The following is a 23,287-nucleotide window of genomic DNA, read 5'->3' as shown; positions in this document are numbered from 1 at the left end:
CAGTTTCCCGAGGCCACCCAGTGATGTTCCCCGTGCGACCTGCAGAACTATAAATTAATGAAACCTCTTTTCTTCATAAATGACCCAGTCTCCGGTAGTTCTTTAGAGCCGTGTGAGAATGAACTGATATAGAATATCGGTACCAGGAGTGAGGCACTGCCATTGCGGTACCTGAAAATGTGGAAGCGACTTTGGAACTGGGTAACGGGCAGAGGTTGCAAACGTTTGGAGGGCTCAGAAGAAGACACGAAGATGTGAGAATGTCTGGAACTTCCCAGATACTTGTCAGATGGTTTTGATCAAAATGCTGACAATTGAATTGCTCTTAGTGAAGTAAGTGCAAGTAGAAATTAAGGTGATTGATTACGATATTTTCTTCCTATTAGGAGTTTCTCAGTGAGCTTCAACCGCATCTAGAAATTTTGTAAATGTGTGCTTTTCACTCAACTCAGGATAGCTGTAATTTCCATTGTCATTTCATATTTGATCATTTTATTTAGAAGTGGTTATTTAATTTGCATGTATGTGGAGAATTTGTGGATTTCTTCCTGTTATTGATTTCCAATTTGACTCTGTTGCCGTCATGGGAGCGGGTGTATAGTATTTCAATTTTAAAGCTAATGAGATCTCTCTAAGACCACACATATTCGTGGCAAACACTCAGTGTGCACTTGAAATGAATGTCAGTGTTCAGTTGTTGAGTTAAACTGAATACATGAACATATATAATTTTGCCGTATTCATAGGTCCTTATCATTTGAAATTCAGTTACTGTGTTGGGTCACATTCAAATTATTATTTCGTTCATAACTTCCATAACACATACTCCACTAATCTTGCAGAAAATAGAAAACATTGGCAAATGAATCTGAATTTTCAACATATTTATTGAACAGAAATATAAACATAAGCCCCAAAGAAAACAACATGACAAACTTTAAGTACAATGTAATTTTCCCCTTATTAATATAATTGCTTTCTGTTCATGGTTTACAGAGTGATGGCTCTTCCCCTTCTGTCCCTTTATACCTATGTGTATCAAGCAGAAAAGTTCTTAGCTATGGCTATGGGCGCACTGAAACTTCCTAAAGATGATTATGTTGAAATGTTTATTTACTTTCCCCCAGAAGAAACTGGGGCACTGGCACTGGCTGGATTGATCACAGAACAGATACTCAGGATGCTCTGATCATCTTGACTTCCACGTTTATGAGCAAAAAATGGACGCCATGGCTCGCAAACAGGAATCTCGATGAATGTGTAGATATGGCACCCATCACTAACATTGTAAAAGGCAATGGACCTCATACCTACATCCAGGAAAATCCCCACTCTGTGCAACTGGGGACTCACCCAGAGAGGAGTCATAGGCACAGAGCTGGCAGCAAAGACCTTTCCTTCTCTGCAACCCACAGTCAAGAAGCCGTGTTCTGAAGAAAGCTCAATCTTCCCCTGTCGGTTCACAGATTCCTTGCACACGCCCACATCCCACACTTGGCTGGTGCCCACGTCCACCTCCCAGTAATGGCGGCCGGAAGTGAAGCGAGGGGTGCCCAGGACGCACAGGGCTGTGTCGAACCTCTCAGCTTGCTCCTTCCTATTCTGGCTCAAATCCCCACTTCGGAAACTCCTCAGGTCTTCAGAAATGATGAGATAGTTGTTGGCTGTGTCCACATCGAACGTCATATCCACTGTGCAAAGAAGAACCAGGATTTCAGCAAAGACACACTCTGCAGACTCCCTCTGTCTTTTGACTGCAAACACTTAAACGCATTATTCACTTTTACTCTTATTCTACTTTCTTTCCCAAATCAAAATTTCCTGGGGAAACTTGTTTGGCCACCTGAGGAGGTTCAATTTTATCTACAGATTACATGAATATGATCATTGTAACAAGTCCACCTTATCCATATTGGAAATGCCTCTCCAAATAAGTTAGTGGATAATTTGATGAAAATTAGTTTTCCATTTAGCACATATGATACATGAAAGAAGACAGTAGCTTGCTCTCCAAAGTATTCTACAAACTTGCACAGATTCCATGAAAATCTCTACGCAAAGGTGAGAACTGCTGTTGTTTGTGAAGCATGGAAGTTTTAGATGCTACATATCCTGCTAATGCCTATGTTTAATGAAGAAATGTTTGAAAGTCGTTTTCCCAGTGCCTTTTATGGGTTGTGGCAGGTGCTATAGATTCCTTACCTTGAAACTTCCTCATCCTTGGGTTCATTGTTAGAACCTTTTTCAGCTTGGGCTCTAGTTCCTTGATGATGGAAACCAGCGCCCTCAGCTTGTACTTGGGCTTGATGTCATCCTTCTGAGAGACCACAGAGCAGAAACGGCACAGTAAACCTTCCCCATCGGGCTCCTTCTGGAGTGAATTGAGGCACTGGAGGCAGCAGGCATATCCACATTTCAGTTGCACGGCTTCTTCAAGATCTTTCAGGCAGACAGGACATCTAATGACCTGTTTGAAGTGCTCAGCCATGGCAGATGTCTATAGAAAAAAAAAATGAACACGGAATTAGAATTTCCACGAGCTGAATGAACAGCTGATAGTGTCTGGGGCTTTTATCTTTACATGCATGGAGCTATCATGGCACGATACTTAAAATCACTACTGCTAGTGATGAAGACACAAACATGAATACAAATGTCAATGACTTGAGGTCCTGAATTTCTAATATCTGTAATACTCATTGGAATAAAGGGCATGATTCACCGAAAGACTTTGAGTTGAAAGAGTAAAGGAGTCTAGACCTGAGCTGTTTGATATGGTAGCCACCAGTGACAAATGGCTATTGAGACCTGAAATGGGGCGTATCTGAATGGAGATGTGCTGTGAGCCAAATATACTCTTATTTTTGAAGACATAAGGGGGAAAAGAGAACGTAAACTATCTGCTCGAGAGCGTTGAAAGTTGCTCACATGTTAAACGATAGTATATTTTGAGTTAAAATTCATTAGGTTTGTTTTGTTCTATTTTATGTGACTACCAGAAAATGAATTTACAATTACATATATGGGTTATCTTATGTTTCTATTGGACAGTGCTGGAGTCCATTTGAAGACCTTCTACTTCCCCAACTGTGCAAAGTGGATGTGGTGAAAACCCTGATAGCGCACCAAAAGGACAAGACACAAAATACAAATAAGTCGTACCAGGTAAAACTGAATCTTCTGCATAGCGGGAAAAAAAAAAAGCAAAAAAAAAAAAACTAAAAGAAACCAAACAAGCAGCCTTATATATGACAGTGGATTAATATTCAAAATATATAAGGAATATTTTCAAGGCCGTAGCAAAAAGAAAAAAAAGCCAAAATAATCCAAATTCCAGTGGGCAAAAACCTGAATAGACATTTCTCTGAAAAGCACACACCAATGACCAGCAAGTACTGAAGAACAAGCTCAACTTGACTCACCATGCGAGAAATGCAATTTAAACTGAGACAGGAATACTGTGTGGTCACAAGAGAATGGAGAACGTATCCAGTGACAGTTTCACATAAGACCAAAACAGTGGCTTTTAAAAGTAGCCACTTGTCATTAAAATTACAAGGACAAGGAGGAACCTGGGCTCATGAGGTGCTAAAAAACCGGAGGGAGTGAAGCTGGTTGAAAGCATTGCCACAGTAATGACCATGCTCATTACCACACGAAATCACACACTCTGCAGTGTCACGGCTGACCCCAGCATGCCCATATGTAGTACAAAAATGGGTACCTCACCAATTCTAAAAAATCTCTGCTTTTTTCCTAGAAAACCTAATGATTAGTTCACCTCCTATTTAGAAGGACTGACAAAAATAGAAACCCCGAACTCCATTGAGCGCCACGAGCTTTCAGAATCACGCCCACACTTCTCTCCTAACAGTGTGCTTTTGCTCTGGAATAGAAACTTCTCGCCTTTCCCTTCATTCTGGCTCATCCCTGAATTCGTTCTCCCGATAGCATCCAGAACCTGGAAACTGGCTGGGTCTGGGGTCTCTCTGGCATCCAGAGAGCCTCCTGAGCCTTCCAGCAACAAAACCGCGGTGAGATATTACCCCCCTCTGTGCTAGGATGGCTATGATCAAAAAGACAAAAGATAAGTGTTGGTAAGGATGTGTAGAAAGGGGAACCCTTGTGCACGGTTGGTGGGAAACAAAATGGTACAACCACTACAGAAAATAGTAGGGAGGTTTCTGAAAACATGAAGAATAGAACTGCCTGTGTTCCAGCAACCCTACTTCTGTGTTTCTACGTGAAAGAAAGAGGTCAGCATGTCAAAGAGACATCTGCCCTCTCAGGTTCTCTGCAGCGTTATTCACAAGAGCCATGGAACCAACCCCAGAGTCTGTGAGAGAAAAATGGATGAGGAAATGGTGATATATACATCGGATTATTCTACCATAAAAAAGAAGGCAATTCTGGCATTATACCCATGTGGATGAAGGCCGAGGGCATCATGGGAAGTGAAACAAGGGAGGCTGAGGGAAGTAAACACTGTCTGATCTCAGTTATGTGGAATCTGAGTTGACTGATCTCATAGAATCAGAACATAGCCACTGCACTCCAGCCTGGCAGACAGAGCGAGACACTGTCTCAAAACAATTAAAGAAATAATGAGTCCCCATCCTGGAAGAGGTAGGTCCCAGCATCCGGCCAGATCTTTTCCGCAATAGTAATTTAAACAACCTTTGCTTTTCATTTCCTTCCCTTTCTCTTTCTGAATTAAAAGGAACAAAAAACTGAAGAAAAAAATCAGAAAATAAGAGAAGAATGATGGTTGCCAGGGGTTGTGGGAAGGGGAGAATAGGAAAACAATACCAAACCCATAGGAAAACCTGACGTTGAATAACGCAGCCACCGAACCTCTGTCCATCATTTCAGAAAGTCTACCAAATTCTGATGAAATTCAAGCAAATGGAGATTGTCACGTCTCTCGCCTTGGTATTGAAAATCTAAGACTTACCTAACTGTTACCAGGGCATAGGTCCCATTATCCTCCAGAAATACAGTGTGTCTGTCATGGAGTTGGCCTCAGACCACTCTTGTGGAATCAAGACATTATTGCATTCCCCTACACTCTCATACGCCTTTTGTAAAAATGAATTCCAAGAGATTGAACTCACCTCTCCTTCTGGAGTTTCTCCCCTGGTCTCCAGCTGCTTCTGCGGACAGCTCAGATCTGGGGTGAGAGCTGCCTGCCAGGGGCTTTTATACCAGAGGGTCTCTCCACCCACCTTAGCCACACCCTTTCCCTCCTATTTAATCCAATCAGATTCTGATTTCATTCTGCCATCATTGAGATTATTACTTTTGGACAGGTTTTTACCATAAAAGAAGACGATTGTGTTTTCAGTGTTATTTTTTAATGAAAACGGACAAAATATTGCCATGTAATATTTTTTAGATAAGATCTTGAATATTATGTCTATTGATTACAATTTGGAAATTAATTAAAATTAATTAAAATCTTAAAATTTGGGGTGACATTTAAAATTCCTCTCAAATGAACGGTGCGACTTTCAAAGAATTTTCTATTATAAACGTAACACCTTTTCACATTTCAATAAAAGAGGTGAGTTAAACCTACCCAGTAGTCGTTACTAACAGGACACTCCACAGACCACACTCAACTCTCAAAAACATTTTCTCTATAATGTAAAGATTCTAATTAAGAAGCTTAGGAAAGAAATCCCAAAACGGTTTCCAGACAATCAGTCAGCCAGTGAAAGTCCGGTTTTTCTTTTTATTTGCAGCATCTAAAATGAAAGGTAAAAGATACTGTTACAATCTTTCTATTTCCCTTACATCACAACATAAGTAAAATGAGATTCATTTCCTCTTTAAAAATGTTCACAATTGGGTTCCTCATGTATTAAATATATTATAGGGGATCAGAGTTCATGGATAAGAACGTAAAAGTGGGAGACTGGAGGTCAGGTGGGAAAGGATTTGATTACATTAATGTGATTAAATTAATAGTCTTTAATTCAATCATCTCCACAGTAGTCACTCTCTAGTGATTGCTAGATCTCTTCTTTCCTATTCAAAGCCAAGGCAGTTCTCAATTCCTTTTGTCTCGTGAAGGCCAATTGAGAAACACAAATCTCTACGTTGCGGTGCATATATTAGATGAAATCCTTGCACATTGCATTTCTTCATTGATTCGCATCTATAATATAATCTGCCACCTGTATGTCCATGTACACACACATACCGTATCTACACATATGCATGCAGGGAGAAAACGCTTATCTCTTCTCGCATAATTCTAATTGGTTTATTTTCTCATATACATCCTTTTAAAATATACTCACATTTCTGGGAGCAGTTATTCTCCAGCTTGTAATTTTACGGACCCATGTTCCTGGAGCACTGATCCCTGACATCTTTTAATTTTTATCTGCTTTCAGTAAAGCTTGAATAAAATTTCTGTTCTCTTTGGGAATACCAGGTGGCCTCAGTTGTGGAAAGCACCAAGCCCAGTGGGTTGATTTGCCTCTCTAATATTCTCCCAAAATATCTTACAGCCTGGAATTGCATTCATCCTCATGTCTTGGAAGCGGAGTTCTTCCGTTCAGAATTAGAGAAGAGCGTCTTAGGATTGCTGGCACACTGGTGGGGTTGGTTTGGGTGTTAGATATTTTCCACCTCTTTTCCAATTGCATCTTTTCACAGAAAGCAGCTCCGCTGGCTTCTACTAAGACAGTGGTAAAGTTTCCTTGCCCGCTCTCATGTACGCTTCCCCTTTGCCTTCCTCCATGATTGTTCAGTTTCCCGAGGCCACCCAGTGATGTTCCCCGTGCGACCTGCAGAACTATAAATTAATGAAACCTCTTTTCTTCATAAATTACTGAGTCTCCGGTAATTCTTTAGAGCAGTGTGAGAATATACTGATATAGAATATCGGTACCAGGAGTGAGGCACTGCTATTAAGGTAACTGAAAATGTGGAAGCGACTTTGGAACTGGGTAACGGGTAGAGGTTGCAACCGTTTGGAGGGCTCAGAAGAAGACAGGAAGATGTGAGAATGTCTGGAACTTCCCAGATACTTGTCAGATGGTTTTGATCAAAATGCTGACAATTGAATTGCTCTTAGTGAAGTAAGTTCAAGTAGAAATTAAGGTGATTGATTACGATATTTTCTTCCTATTAGGAGTTTCTCACTGAGCTTCAACCACATCTAGAAATTTTGTAAATGTGTGCTTTTCATTCAACTCAGGATAGCTGTAATTTCCATTGTCATTTCATATTTGATCATTTTATTTAGAAGTGGTTATTTAATTTGCATGTATGTGGAGAATTTATGGATTTCTTCCTGTTACTGATTTCCAATTTGACTCTGTTGCCGTCATGGGAGAGGGTGTATAGTATTTCAATTTTAAAGCTAATGAGATCTCTCTAAGACCACACATATTCGTGGCAAACACTCAGTGTGCACTTGAAATGAATGTCAGTGTTCAGTTGTTGGGTTAAACTGAATACATGAACATATATAATTTTGCTGTATTCATAGGTCCTTATCATTTGAAATTCAGTTACTGTGTTGGGTCACATTCAAATTATTATTTCGTTCATAACTTCCATAACACATACTACACTAATCTTGCAGAAAACAGAACACATTGGCAAATGAATCTGAATTTTGAAAATATTTATTGAACAGAAATGTAAACATAAGCCCCAAAGAAAACAACATGACAAACTTTAAGTACAATGTAATTTTCCCCTCATTAATATAATTGCTTTCTGTTCATGGTTCACAGAGTGATGGCTCTTCCCCTTCGGTCTCTTTCTACCTATGTGTATCTAGCAGAAAAGTTCTTAGCTATGGCTATGGGCGCACTGAAACTTCCTAAAGATGATTATGTTGAAATGTTTATTTACTTTCCCCCAGAAGAAACTGGGGCACGGGCACTGGCTGGATTGATCACAGAACAGATACTCAGGATGCTCTGATCATCTTGACTTCCACGTTTATGAGCAAAAAATGGACGCCATGGCTCGCAAACAGGAATCTCGATGAATGTGTAGATATGGCACCCATCACTAACATTGTAAAAGGCAATGGACCTCATACCTACATCCAGGAAAATCCCCACTCTGTGCAACTGGGGACTCACCCAGAGAGGAGTCATAGGCACAGTGCTGGCAGCAAAGACCTTTCCTTCTCTGCAACCCACAGTCAAGAAGCCGTGTTCTGAAGAAAGCTCAATCTTCCCCTGTCGGTTCACAGATTCCTTGCACACACCAACATCCCACACTTGGCTGGTGCCCACGTCCACCTCCCAGTAATGGCGGCCGGAAGTGAAGCGAGGGGTGCCCAGGACGCACAGGGCTGTGTCGAACCTCTCAGCTTGCTCCTTCCTATTGTGGCTCAAATCCCCACTTTGGAAACTCCTCAGGTCTTCAGAAATGATGAGATAGTTGTTGGCTGTGTCCACATCCAACGTCATATCCACTGTGCAAAGAAGAACCAGGAGTTCAGCAAAGACACACACTACAGACTCCCTCTGCCCTTTGACTGCAAACACTTAAACGCATTATTCACTTTTGCTCTTATTCTACTTTCTTTCCCAAATCAAAATTTCCTGGGGAAACTTGTTTGGCCGCCTGATGAGGTTAAATTGTATCTATAGATTGCATGAATATGATCATTGTAACAAGTCCACGTTATTCATATTAGAAATGCCTGTACAAATAAGTTAGTGGATAATTTGATGAAAATTAGTTTTCCATTTAGCACACACGATACATAAAAGAAGACAGTAGCTTGCGCTCCAAAGTATTCTACAAACTTGCACAGATTCCATGAAAATCTCTACGCAAAGGTGAGAACTGCTGTTGTTTGTGAAGCATGGAAGTTTTAGATGCTAGATATCCTGCTAATGCCTATGTTTAATGAAGAAATGTTTGAAAGTCATTTTCCCAGTGCCTTTTATGGGTTGTGGCAGGTCCTATAGATTCCTTACCTTGAAACTTCCTCATCCTTGGGTTCATTGTTAGAACCTTTTTCAGCTTGGGCTCTAGTTCCTTGATGATGGAAACCAGCGCCCTCAGCTTGTACTTGGGCTTGATGTCATCCTTCTGAGAGACCACAGAGCAGAAACGGCACAGTAAACCTTCCCCATCGGGCTCCTTCTGGAGTGAATTGAGGCACTGGAGGCAGCAGGCATATCCACATTTCAGTTGCACAGCTTCTTCAAGATCTTTTAGGCACACAGGACATCTAATGACCTGTTTGAAGTGCTCAGCCATGGCAAATGTCTATAGAAAAAAAAATGAACACGGAATTAGAATTTCCACGAGCTGAATGAACAGCTGATAGTGTGTGGGGCTTTTATCTTTACATGCATGGAGCTATCATGGCACGATACTTAAAATCACTACTGCTAGTGATGAAGACACAAACATGAATACAAATGTCAATGACTCGAGGCCCTGAACTTCTAATATCTGTATTACTCATTGGAATAAAGGGCATGATTCACCGAAAGACTTTGAGTTGAAAGAGGAAAGGAGTCTAGACCTGAGCTGTTTGATATGGTAGCCACCAGTGACAAATGGCTATTGAGTCCTGAAATGGGGCGTATCTGAATGGAGATGTGCTGTGAGCCAAATATACTCTTATTTTTGAAGACATAAGGGGGAAAAGAGAATGTAAACTATCTGCTTGAGAACGTTTAAAGTTGCTCACATGTTAAACGATAGTATATTTTGAGTTAAAATTCATTAGGTTTGTTTTGTTCTATTTTACGTGACTACCAGAAAATGAATTTACAATTACATATATGGGTTATCTTATGTTTCTATTGGACACTGCTGGAGTCCATTTGAAGACCTTCTACTTCCCCAACTGTGCAAAGTGGATGTGGTGAAAACCCTGATAGCGCACCAAAAGGACAAGACACAAAATACCAATAAGTCGTACCAGGTAAAACTGAATCTTCTGCATAGCGAGGAAAAAAAAAAAAGCAAAAAACAGAACTAAAAGAAACCAAACAAGCAGCCATATATATGACAGTGGATTAATATCCAAAATATATAAGGAACACTTTCAAGGCCGTAGCAAAAAGAAAAAAAAGCCAAAATAATCCAAATTCCAATGGGCAAAAACCTGAATAGACATTTCTCTGAAAAGCACACACCAACGACCAGCAAGTACTGAAGAACAAGCTCAACCTCACTCACCATCCGAGAAATGCAATTTAAACTGAGGCAGGAATATTGTGTGGTCACAAGAGAATGGAGAACGTATCCAGTGACAGTTTCACATAAGACCAAAACAGTGGCTGTTAAAATTGGCCACTTGTCATTAAAATTACAAGGACAAGGAGGAACCTGGGCTCATGAGGTGCTAAAAAACCGGAGGGAGTGAAGCTGGTTGAAAGCATTGCCACAGTAATGACCATGGTCATTACCACACTAAATCACACACTCTGCAGTGTCACGGCTGACCCCAGCATGCCCATATGTAGTACAAAAATGGGTACCTCACCAATTCTAAAAACTCTCTGCTTTTTTCCTAGAAAACCTAATGATTAGCTCACGTCCTATTTAGAAGGACTGACAAAAATAGAAACCCCGAACTCCATTGAGCGCCACGAGCTTTCAGAATCACGCCCACACTTCTCTCCTAACAGTGTGCTTTTGCTCTGGAATAGAAACTTCTTGCCTTTCACTTCATTCTGGCTCATCCCTGAATTCGTTCTCCCAACAGCATCCAGAACCTGGAAACTGGCTGGGACTGGGGTCTCTCTGGCAGCCAGAGAGCCTCCTGAGCCTTCCAGCAACAAAACCGCGATGAGGTATTATCCCCTCTCTGCTAGGATGGCTATGATCAAAAAGACAAAAGATAAGTGTTGGTAAGGATGTGGAGAAAGGGGAACCCTTGTGCACTGTTGGTGGGAAAGAAAATGGTACAACCACTACAGAAAATAGTAGGGAGGTTTCTGAAAACATGAAGAATAGAACTGCCTGTGTTCTAGCAACCCTACTTCTGTGTTTCTACGTGAAAGAAAGAGGTCAGCATGTCAAAGAGACATCTGCACTCTCAGGTTCTCTGCAGCGTTATTCACAAGAGCCATGGAACCAACCCCAGAGTCTGTGAGAGAAAAATGGATGAGGAAATGCTCATATATACATTGGATTATTCTACCATATAAAAGAAGGCAATTCTGGCATTGCACCAATGTGGATGAAGGCCGAGGGCATGATGGGAAGTGAAATAAGTGAGGCTGAGGGATGTAAACACTGTATGATCTCAGTTATGTGGAATCTGACTTGACTGATCTCATAGAATCAGAAAATAGCCACTGCACTGCAGCCTGGCAGACAGAGCGAGACACTGTCTCAAAACAATTAAAGAAATAATGAATCCCCATCCTGGAAGAAGTAGGTCCCATCATCCGGCCAGATCTTTTCCGCAATACTAATGTAAACAAACTTTGCTTTTCATTTCCTTCCCTTTCTCTTTCTGAATTAAAAGGAACAAAAAACGGAACAAAAAAAAATCAGAAAATAAGAGAAGAATGATGGTTGCCAGGGGTTGTGGGAAGGGGAGAATAGGAAAACAATACCAAACCCATAGGAAAACCTGACGTTGAATAACGCAGCCACCGAAACTCTGTCCATCATTTCAGAAAGTCTACCAAATTCTGATGAAATTCAAGCAAATGGTGATTGTCACGTCTCTTGTCTTGGTATTGAAAATCTAAGACTTACCTAACTGTTACCAGGGCAGAGGTCCCATTATCCTCCAGAAATACAGTGTGTCTGTCATGGAGTTGGCCTCAGACAACACTTGTGGAATCAAGTCATTATTGCATTCCCCTAGACTCTCATACGCCTTTTGTAAAAATGAATTCCAAGAGATTGAACTCACCTCTCCTTCTGGAGATTCTCCCCTGTCCTCCAGCTGCTTCTCTGGACAGCTCAGATCTGGAGTGAGAGCTGCCTGCCAGGGGCTTTTATACGAGAGGATGTCTCCACCCACCTTAGCCACACCCTTTCCCTCCTTTTTAATCCAATCAGATTCTGATTTCATTCTGCCATCATTGAGATGGTTAATTTTGGACAGGTTTTTACCGTAAAGGAAGACGATTGTGTTTTCAGTGTTATTTTTTAATTAACAAGGACAAAATATTGCCATGCAATAATTTTTAGATAAGATCTTGAATATTATGCCTATTGATTAAAATTTGGAAATTAATTAAAATTAATTAAAATCTTAAAATTTGGGTTGACATTTAAAATTCCTCTCAAATGAACGGTGCGACTTTCCAAGAGTTTTCTATTATAAATGTAACACCTTTTCACATTTCAATAAAAGAGATGAGTTAAACCTACTCAGAAGTCATTACTAATAGGACACTCCACAGACCACACTCAACTCTCAAAAACATTTTCTCTATAATGTAAAGATTCTAATTAAAAAGCTTAGGAAAGAAATCCCAAAACGCTTTCCAGACAATCATTCAGCCAGTGAAAGTCCGGTTTTTCTTTGTAGTTGCAGCATCTAAAATGAAAGGTAAAAGATACTGTTACAATCTTTCTATTTCCCTTACATCACAACATAAGTAAAATGAGATTCATTTCCTCTTTAAACATGTTCAAAAATGGGTTCCTCATGTATTAAATATATTATAGGGGATCAGAGTTCATGGATAAGAACGTAAAAGTGGGAGACTGGAGGTCAGGTGGGAAAGGATTTGATTACATTAATGTGATTAAATTAATAGTCTTTAATTCAATCATCTCCACAGTAATCATTCTCTAGTGATTGCTAGGTTCTCTTCTTTCCTATTTAAAGCCCAGGCAGTTCTCAATTCCTTTTGTCTCCTGAAGGCAAATGGAGAAACACAAATCTCTACGTTGTGGTGCATATATTAGATGAAATCCTTGCACATTGCATTTCTTCATTGATTGGCATCTGTAATATAATCTGCCACCTGTATGTCCATGTACACACACATACCGTATCTACACATATGCATGCAGGGAGAAAATGCTTATCTCTTCTCGCATAATTTTAATTGGTTTATTTTCTCATATAAATCCTTTTAAAATATACTCACATTTCTGGGAGCAGTTATTCTCCAGCTTGTAATTTTATGGACCCAGGTTCCTGGAGCACTGATCCCTCACATCTTTTAATTTTTATCTGCTTTCAGTAAAGCTTGAACAAAATTTCTGTGCTCTTTGGGAATACCAGGTGGCCTCAGTTGTGGAAAGCACCAAGCCCAGTGGGTTGATTTGCCTCTCTAATATTCTCCCAAAATATCTTACAGCCTGGAATTGCATTCATGCTCATGTCTTGGAAGCGGAGTTCTTCTGTTCAGAATTAGAGAAGAGCGTCTTAGGATTGCTGGCACACTGGTGGGGTTGGTTTGGGTGTTAGATACTTTCCACATCTTTTCCAATTGCATCTTTTCACAGAAAGCAGCTCCGCTGCCTTCTATTAAGACAGTGATAAAGTTTCCTTGCCCGCTCTCATGTGCAGTTCAGTACTTTAGGGTTCTTCTGTGTTTGAATAAAAACCTGTCCTTCAACATCCCAGTCAGCGAGGTCTGTATTCTCCATGCCCTGTCCCTGCAGGCGTGTGACAGAAGCGGACGTAAATGGTTGGCGTCGGTGGCTTCCGATCCCCAGGCCCTGTTCACTGTACAAGCAGACTTTTCTTTTTTTTTTTTTTTTTTACTTATACTTTAAGTTCTGGGGTACATGTGCAGAACGTGCAGGTTTGGTACATAGGTACAGATGTGCCATGTGGGCTTGCTGCACCCATCAACCCGTCACCTACATTAGGTATTTCTCCCTAATGCTGTCCCTCCCCTAACCCCCCGCCCCCCGACAGGTCCCAGTGTGTGGTGTTCCTCTCCCTGTGCCCATGTGTTCTCATTGTTCCTCTCCCACTTATGAGTGAGAACATGTGGTGTTTGGTTTTCCAATCTTCTGATACTTTGCTGAGAATCATGGTTTCCAGCTTCATCCATGTGCCTACAAAGGGCATGAAGTCATCCTTTTTTATGGCTGCATAGTATTCCATGATGTAGATGTGCCACATTTTCTTCTTTAACAATGAAGAGAAGCTCAGAGTTTCTGACAACCCAGGGCTTGGCTCAGTTTCCAAAGGAAACTGTCTTCCTTTCTCTCATTGTCAGTGTTGGTACGGCAAACGGATTTGAGGTGAACCAGGACATTGTGGTCCCACCCTGAGCCACTGCCCAGCACGTGGCCCCACTGTCAGTCCAGCCGGGGCATGGATGAGGTGGCTCAGAACCAGGCAGGGCATGTTATTGCTCAACTGTGGCTCTGAATTCTTTTGTTCACAATTCTTTAGGTTCTGTGTTTTGTCCAGGATATAAGGAAGCACTCACGTGGGTCGTCTAGTCACCAAGTTCTGTGAGAAGAAGTGTCAGTCAGGATGAGCTGAGAACACAGAGGAGAAAAAACAGAATTTTTGCAAAATATTTTCATTAAGTCCAAACAAAACAAAACAAAAACAGAAAACTACAGCCCGCAAGTATAACAAAACAAAAAAAAAACCTGTGAACTTTGAGAATCTGATCTGCGTCTGCCACAGAAAACTTCCAATTTTCAACAAAAAATATATGAGGCACACAAAGAGAACAGAATGTCTACAAGTCACAAGATGTAATAAATGTGCTCAAGACCTTGGGCTTCCTGTCTGCAGACTAAATTACCTGTCTAAGGAGGACCAAAAGAACTAAAGGAAACAACAGGCAAAGAACTGAAGTAAATTAGAAGAGTAACACCTCACAAAATAGAAAATATCAATAACCAAGTAGAAATTTTAAAAATGAACTAATTAGAAATTGAGGGGCATAAAGTAAAATAACTGAAGTGAAAACTCACTACAGAGGTTCGACAGAAGTTTTTCAATTCCTTTTGTTTTTACAAATGTTATTAAAATCTAATTCAAGGCTAGGCATGGCGGGTCTTGCCTGTGATCCCAGCATTTTGGGGAGACGAGGCGGGTGAATCACTTGAGGTCAGGAGTTCGGCACCAACCTCGCCAACATGGAGAAACCTCGTCTTTACTAAACGTTCAAAAATTAGCCCGGCATGGTGGCACACACCTGTAATTCCAGCTACTTGAGAGGCTGAGGCAGGAGAATCACGTGAATCCAGGAAGCAGAGGTTGCTGTGAGCCGAGATTGTGCCGCTGAACTCCAGCCTGGACAACAGAGTGAGTGAGACTCCAACTTGAAAAAAAATCTAATTAGAGTAAAACAATCTGCACCAATGTAATGTATAAATTTTGATTATTGTTATTTTTCTATTATAAAGACACATGCACGTGCATGTTCGTCACAACACCATCCACGCTAGGAAAGACATGGAATCAACCTAGATGGCCAGGAGTGGTGGACTGGATAAAGAAAATGTGGCCCGTATACACCATGCAATACTACACAGTCAAAGAATGAAATCATGTCTTCTCCAGTAACATGGATCCAGCTGGAGGCCACTGTCCTAAGTGAAATAACACGGGAACAGGAAAGCAAATATCACGTGTTCTCGCTTAGACGTGAGAGCTAAGCATTGAGGTCACATGGACATAAAGAAGGGAACAAAGACACTGGGGGCAACGCAAGGGTAGAGGGTGGGAGGAGGGTGAGAATCAAAACACTGCCTCTCAGGTACTGTGCTCATTACCTGGGTGATGAAACTGTCTGTACACCAAACCCCTGAGGCATGCAGTTTATCATGTCACAAAGCTGCACATGTACCCCCATGAACCTAAAATACAAGTTGGAAGGAAAAGAAAAAAAAGAACTTAGTAAAGGAGGGAAAAGAAAACCCAAAACAACATATGGTTCAGGAACCAGCACCATCAGCTGCTCTTGTCAGAAATTTCTGGGCTCTTGTCAGAAATCCTGAGTCTCAGGAGATCCCAGAGGTGTAGTACCAGAATGCACATTTTAATAAGATCCTCAGACAATTTAACAAATATTCAAGTTGTAGGCCAGTGCTGCCTGAAGAAATATAACATGACCCGCATGTCTCGTTGTAAATGTACTAGTAGCTGCATTGAAAAACATAAAAAAAACCTGGTAAGATTAACTTCAGTAATATATTTCATTGAACCCGATATGTACAGAATAGCATCCTTTCCACTAGGTACCAGCTGCATTTCTCGTGGTCCAGAGCCACTAGTCCCTACCCTGTTGGACAGCACAGGGCTAGGGCATGACCTGAATATTCCATTTCCTTCAAAATCTCCAGGTGGTTCTATACTCAGAGGCAAGAACCACTGATGCTCAAAGGTGCATACAATGTTAGGAGCCAGAATCCTTCTAATATTAAGTGAAGAGGCTTTTGCCCAGTTGCTTTTCCCTAGGCCCTTTGTGGGGAGGGTCTAGGTGGGGCAGATACTTTACCTTGGAACTTCAGCATCCTTGGTTCAGCTGTAGAACAGATCTCAGGTGTGGCTCTAGTTCTTTGATCTTGGAAGCTGGCTTCCCCGGTTGACAGTTGATCTTGATCTCATTCTTCTGAGTGACCACGGTACAGAAAGGGCACCATACACCCTCCACTTTGGGGATTCATCTTCAGTGAATTGACGCAGCTGATGTATCTACATCTCAAGAATACAGGTTTCTCGAGACAGGCCAGACAGTTAAGACAACTTGCTTCTCATGAATGTTCAGCCGTGGCTGCTGCCTGGGGGGAAAATGTGCCTCTTCGTGGAGATTCCACGAGACAAATGAACTGGGGTTCTTTCACTTTAGGGATTGTGTACCTACTATGTGATATCCCTTGTACCAGGCAATACGGGTACAGATGTGAAGAGTCATGGCTGCTGACTTCTGAATTTCAAATGCTAGCTGGAATGAAGAATATCGTTCATTATTCCACATAGAGTTGAAGTGGTAAAAGGGTCTAGACCCGGGCTGTCCAATATGGTGGCCACCAACAGCATGTGGCTAGCAACCCGCTGAAATGGAGTTTATCTGAATGGAGACATACTGTGAGTGTAAAACACACACTAGATCGTGATGATGTTGGATGAAAAAGGTCGTCATTCATAGCTGTTTAATATTGGTTACATGTTAAAATGACAAATCTTTTGGATGTTAAAATTAATTCAACATGTTGTTTTCCATTTTCTTTAGTGTATCTAGAAAATTTGTCATTACATATATGGGTCACAGTATATTTCTTATGAACAGCGCTGGTCTAGACTCAAAGACCCTCCGACTCCCCCAGCGGGTCTAATATGACTGTGGGAAAAACTAACGGGACCTGAGAAATTGAGTAAGTTAATGGCTAAAACTCAACTCGCCACCGTCCTGCAGAGTCTTTGAAGCTATGATTTGATTAAGGAAAATGAAGGCCCTTGTCGGTACACCAGCCTGGCTTTTGAAATTGAAGTCCTGCCAATACCTGCCAGGGCAGAGGGCTCAGTGCACACACTGTACCTGGCATGGAGTTGGCTTCACGGCTTCACACAACACTTGCTGAATTAATAAATTACCCAATTCCCTGGACTTTGCTCTCTCTGCCCTTTGTAGAAATGTAAATTATATAAAATTGGATTTACCTTTCTTCCATTGTGGCTTTTTTTTTTTTTTTGGCTTTTTTTTTTTTGGCTTCGAACCTTCTGAAATAATTTGGTTTTGGAGTGACATCCATGGGCAAGAGGCTTTTATTGAAGAGGGTACCTCTTCCCACCTTAATCACATCAGGCCACACCTTCTTAATCCAATCATATTTTAATTTAGGCAGAAATAAGAGTTTTACTAATGATATATAGAGAGGTTACCACAAATGTTTTTGCTTAACATGGAAACCCACATTTATTATGAATTCCTTCCTTCCGTCAATTTTTTTTTTGAGATAGGGTCTCACTCTGTTGCCCAGGCTGGAGTGCAGTGGTGCTATCTCAACTCACTACAACCTCCACCTCCCAGGTTTAAGTGATTCTCCTGCCTCAGCCTCCCGAGTAGCTGGGATTACAGGCTCCCACCACCACGTCTGGCTAATTTTTGTATTTTTAGTAGAGAAGGGGTTTCGCCCTGTTGGCCAGGATGGTCTCGAACTCTTGACCTCAACTGATTAACTCACCTCTTCTTATTTCCTTACTTCCTCCTACCTTCCTCAGCCTCTAATAACCACTACTCTACTCTCTACTTCTGAGATCAAATTTCTTTTAGATTTCACATATAAGTGAGACCATGGGATATTCGTCTTTTTGTGCCTGACTTATTCCATCTAACATAATGTCCTCCAGTCATTAAGTGAAATAAGCCAGGTACAGAAAGACAAACTTCCCACTTATCTGTGGGAGCTAAAAATTAAAGCAATTGAACTTATGGAGACAGAGTAGAAGGGTGATTACCAGAGGCTGGGAATTGTAGCGGAGGGGACTTGGGGGGGAAGTGGGGATGGTTAATTGGTATTAAAAAATAGAAAGAATAGGACTTAGGATTTGCTAGCACAACCTGTTGACTATAGTAAAAAATAACTTAACGTACATTTAAAAAATAACTAAAAGAGGCTGGGCACGGTGGCTCACACCTGTAATCCCAGCATTTTGGAAGGCTGAGGCAGTCGAATCACCTGAGGTTAGGAGTTCAAGACCAGCCTGGCCAACATGGTGAAACCCCGCCTCTACTAAAAATACAAAAATTAGCCAGGCACAGTGGTGTGCACCTGTAATCCCAGCTACTCAGGAGGCTGAGGTAGGAGAGTCGCTTGAATTCAGGAGGCAGAGGTTGCGGTGAGCTAAGATGGTGCCACTGCACTCCAGCCTGGACAACAGAGTGAGACTGTCTTAAAATACAAATAAAAATAAACTAAATGAGTATAATTGGATTGTTTGTAACACAAGGGATAAATCCTTGAGGTGATGGATACTCTATACATTTTGATGTGATTATTACACATGGCAAGCCTGAACCAAAATATCTCATGTACCCCATAAATATATACCCCTACTCTGTACCCACAAAAACAAAAAAAAATGGAAAGACTAGTGAAAAAACCCAGAATACCCTCCAGGTTCATCCGTGTTCTTACAAATAACAGGATTTCCTTCTTTTTAAAGGCTGAATAGTATTTCATTGTGTATATGTGCCACACTTTCTTTATCCATTCATCCACAGTCACATTTGAATTTTATGTCTATCGTTCCAGTCCTTAACAAACACAGTATGTAGATTTCAGAATTTTGTAAAGTTAAAGTTAAAAATAGAACAAAATGGCACGTACAGTGTTAGGATCATAAGCAACAATGCATTTCTGTAATGTATTTCTTATTAACCTGCAGTAGAAATAGCTTTTAAAATAAACTGGTGAATCACAGTTTTATGGACTATTAGTTTTAAGCTTTGGCACCAAACATGTTTTCATATATTAGAAAGGGACATTGACTGTTGAAGAATGTGCACTTTCTAGGAATGTGGACACATCTCATATCTTGACTGGGTTGGTAGTATGTGGGCATATATTTTTATCAAAAGTCAGTGAACTGGTACCTAGATCTTGAATTTTAAATATTATTCTACAGTAAGAGAAATCAAGACCCCTTGAAGAAATAGCTAAATCAGGGCTGGGGCAAGGGAAATACTAGAGGAGCCTGGGATATCTTGTAGTCCCAGAAAATAAGAAAAGGATCAGTGATAGCTCACACCTGTAATCCCAGCACTTTGGGAGACCGAGGCGGGCGGATCACGAGGTCAGGAGATCGAGACCATCCTGGCTAACACGGTGAAACTCCGTCTGTACTAAAAATACCAAAAAAATTAGCTGAGCGAGGTCGCGGGCACCTGTAGTCCCAGCTACTCGGGAGGCTGAGGCAGGAGAATGGCGTGAACCCGGGAGGCGGAGCTTGCAGTGAGCCGAGATCGTGCCACCGCACTCCAGCCTGGGCGACAGAGCGAGACTCTGTCTCAAAAAAAAAAAAGAAAGAAAGAAAGAAAAAAGAAAAGGATCAGTGATGGGGACGTGTCACCGGATCTTGAAATGAAAATGAAATTGAAGTGGGTCCCACTTGCCGAATGTGGACCAATTTGAATACCAAACTAAATATTGACAATAGCATAACCTTGAGAATGAAATGAGAATCAATGAATCAATACTGGCGAAATGAACAAGTGAAATATACCACAGTTTCTTCATCCACTCGTTGATTGCTGGGCATCTGGGTTGGTTCCACGATTTTGCAGTGGCGAATGGTGCAGCTATAAACAGGCGTGTGCAAGTGTCTTTTTCATATAATGACTTCTTTTCCTCTGGGTAGATACCCAGGAGTGGGGTTGCTGGATCAAATGGTAGTTCTACTTTTATTTATATGGTGGAATACTCCTCAGCCACAAAAAGGAACGAATTAACAGCATTTGCAGCAACCTGGATGAGATTGGAGATTATTATTCTAAGTGAAGTAACTCAGGAATGGAAAACCAAACATCATATGTTCTCACTGATATGTGGGAGCTAAGCTGTGAGGATGCAAAGGCATAAGAATGATAAAATGGACTTTGGGGACTTGGGGGGAAGGGTGGGGGGGGCGAGGGACAAAAGACTACAAATATGGTGCGGTGTATACTGCTCAGGTGATGGGTGCACCCAAATCTCACAAATCACCACTGAAGAACTTACTCATGTGACCTAATATCGCCTGTACCCCAATAACTTAAAGGAAAAATTTTAAAAATCAGACGGAAAAAAATAAACGAACAAGTGAGTAAAATTCATCCCTCTATTAAAATGTCAGCTAATAAATATAGAAGAAATGATGAAGTTATAAAACTGTCATTTGAATATTACTCAACCATAAGAAACAAGAAAATTCTGCTATTTGTGACAACATGGATGAGTCTGGAGGACGTGGGGCTCAGTGAAATAAGCCACATACAAAAAGGCAGATATTGTATGATGTCACTTGTATATGGAATATTTTTTTAAAAAGCTAAACTCATAGAAGCAGAGAGTACAGAGGTGGCTGCCTGGGGCTGGGAGAAGAGGAAATGAAAAGATGCTGGTCAATGGGTACAAACTCTTAATAATAAGATGAATAAATTCTGAAGCCCTGATGTACGAGGAGATGACCATATTTAATAATACTGTACAGTTTACTTACAATTAGTGAAGAAAGTAGATTTTAAGTGTTCTTATCCCATGCAAGCACAAAAAGTGAAGTAATTGTGATGACGTGTTAATGTGGTTTTGGTAATCTTTTCACAATGCGTATGTATAATCGAATTATCATTTCAAACACATTGAATATGTACAATTTTTACCTGTCAATTATATTTCAATAAAGCTAGCGGAAAATCTTTTAATAAAAAAGAAATTAAAATATCATTTATTTTGGTTACTATTTTTTGGCAAATAAAATGTTCAAAAAGGTTCTTGTTTAGTTTCCAAGTCATTTCAAGAGAATTTCCAGTTTGTTTAAAAAACTTCTGAAAATAGGCCAGGGGTGGCGACTCATGCCTGTAATCCCAGCACTTTGGGAGGTCAAGGCAGGTGGATCACATGAGGTCAGGAGATCGAGACCATCCTGGCCGACACGGTGAAACCCCATCTCTACTAAAAATACAAAAAATTAGCCAGGCGTGGTGGTGGGCGCCTGCAGTCCCAGCTACTTGGGAGGCTGAGGCAGGAGAATGGTGTGAACCCGGGAGGCGGAGCTTGCAGTGAGCCGAGATCGTGCCACTGCGCTCCAGCCTGGGCGACAGAGCGAAACTCCGTCTAAAAATAAAAGCCTTCTGAAAATAAATTCCTGCAATTAGAAAAATATATCTGAAGAAACAATTTTATCTTCTGAGTGAGCTTTTAGGGAATACTTGTGAATAGGCTTTATCAAAAGGGTCTCTAACTATATATTTGTTACATGTGGATAAGATGCAACTTCTAACATTTTGCCAACAGACTTTTTTTTTTTTTTGAGACAGGCTGGAGTGCAGTGGCACAATCTCGGCTCACTGGAACCTCCGCCTTCTGGGTTCAAGCAATTCTCGTGCCTCAGCTGGGATTACGGGCACCCACCAACACGCCCAGCTAATTTTTGTATTTTTAGTAGAGATAGGGTTTCACCATGCTGGCGAGGATGGTCTCCAACTCCTGATCTCAGGTGATCCACCTACCTTGGCCTCTCAAACTGCTGGGATTACAAGTGTGAGCCACGGTGCCCGGACACCAATGGACTTCTTAATAGGCATGGTCTAACTAATATAATATTCAGCCAGGATGGGAAATTCAGTTTCAGCCAGAACGAAATAAGGCATAATGCAATTCATTAAAGAACTAATATATATCCAAAAGAGAAAGAGATAACTGCCTGCAGAATTTCCTGAAATTAAAAGAAAAATTTCACCATCATTATAATTGGCATAATTATGTCTAACACAATTAACTCTAATTTCATCAATATCATAATGAAAGGTGAACTTTCAACAAAACTAAAGAAACCTCCAGGACATGTAAACGACAGTGAAATGGAATTCGGAGTGTTCCCTCTCAAGTCCATGCTACTACGAGCTTTGGGCATGGTTGGAGGGTCAGAGTTAGAAATGAGTTGGATTCCTTTGAGGCCCAGAGACTCAACACTCAGGCAGGGATGGGTGTAAGCGTTGACACTGGTGAAGTGAGATGCAGAAACTGAGCTCTTCACTCACAGGAGATTCTTGAAGTGCTGAAACTCTAGCGATTCAGCAACAGAATCCTTACCTCTATGCCAGGAGAGAAAGTAAGCCAATCACTTCCCCCAAAGGACAATTGTTTCTCGGCAATGTTAAAATATTAGGAATTGAAAGCCAAAGGCAGTCCCAGAAATTTCCTGGAAGGATAGTAAAAGAAAAAATACGAAACCAACACACTAACCCTCACACTTATGAGAGACAAGGCCTACTTGGATGAACCTACCAGAAGTGGAAATGAACACTTTTGGTTACCTTTTGAAAGTGAAGCCATATGGTCACACCAAAGTGAAAATATTCCTTATTCATTGCTTCAAAATAACTACAAGACACACTTGGAAACAATTTCCCATGAGCAAGAATCAGTGACACAACGTGAGAATGTGTGTCCCGATACTCAACACTCTAAAAGGCACTGTGCAATAACTTTAATATTATTAAAATAGTATGCATGATAAAACTATAAAAATGCATATGGAAATATATTACTATAAACCCACGTAATACAGAAATATTCCATTTTTTTTTTTGAGACAGAGTTTTGCTCTTGTTGCCCAGGCTGGAGTGCAATAGCGCGATCTCAGCTCACCGCAACCTCCACCTCCCAGGTTCAAGGGATTCTCCCTCCT

General features: G+C 41.0%; 2 protein-coding genes across 2 annotated transcripts; both read right to left on the bottom strand.

Annotated features, from left to right (window-relative positions):
• Positions 1–867: 867 nt before the first annotated feature.
• LOC129394797 (ret finger protein-like 4A) lies at positions 868–5,193 on the bottom strand. The gene is made up of 3 exons (XM_055104229.2): positions 5,115–5,193; positions 2,203–2,497; positions 868–1,691 (listed from the first exon to the last, which is right to left on the bottom strand). Exons 2-3 carry the CDS (start codon positions 2,486–2,488, stop codon positions 1,114–1,116), a joined length of 864 nt encoding a protein of 287 aa, XP_054960204.2. The 5' UTR covers positions 2,489–2,497; positions 5,115–5,193; the 3' UTR covers positions 868–1,113.
• Positions 5,194–7,871: 2,678 nt separating this feature from the next.
• On the bottom strand, positions 7,872–9,246 carry LOC129394796 (ret finger protein-like 4A). Its single transcript, XM_055104227.2, has 2 exons — positions 8,961–9,246; positions 7,872–8,449 (listed from the first exon to the last, which is right to left on the bottom strand). The coding sequence occupies exons 1-2, from the start codon at positions 9,244–9,246 to the stop codon at positions 7,872–7,874; spliced, it is 864 nt and encodes a 287-aa protein (XP_054960202.2).
• Positions 9,247–23,287: the final 14,041 nt, after the last annotated feature.

The sequence above is a fragment of the Pan paniscus genome, chromosome 20, assembly GCF_029289425.2.
Source record: "Pan paniscus chromosome 20, NHGRI_mPanPan1-v2.0_pri, whole genome shotgun sequence".
Classification (NCBI taxonomy): domain Eukaryota; kingdom Metazoa; phylum Chordata; class Mammalia; order Primates; family Hominidae; genus Pan; species Pan paniscus.
Note: the sequence above shows the minus strand (reverse complement) of the source record. Positions and strands in the feature narration are given on the sequence as shown.

Excerpts from the sequence above, each read along its gene's own strand:
- LOC129394796 (XM_055104227.2), bottom strand. The coding sequence starts at position 9,246 with ATGGCTGAGCACTTCAAACAGGTCATTAGATGTCCTGTGTGCCTAAAA. Across the intron at positions 8,450-8,960 it reads AAGGATGAGGAAGTTTCAAG|TGGATATGACGTTGGATGTG; the intron begins GTAAGGAATCTA and ends TTCTTTGCACAG.
- LOC129394797 (XM_055104229.2), bottom strand. The coding sequence starts at position 2,488 with ATGGCTGAGCACTTCAAACAGGTCATTAGATGTCCTGTCTGCCTGAAA. Across the intron at positions 1,692-2,202 it reads AAGGATGAGGAAGTTTCAAG|TGGATATGACGTTCGATGTG; the intron begins GTAAGGAATCTA and ends TTCTTTGCACAG.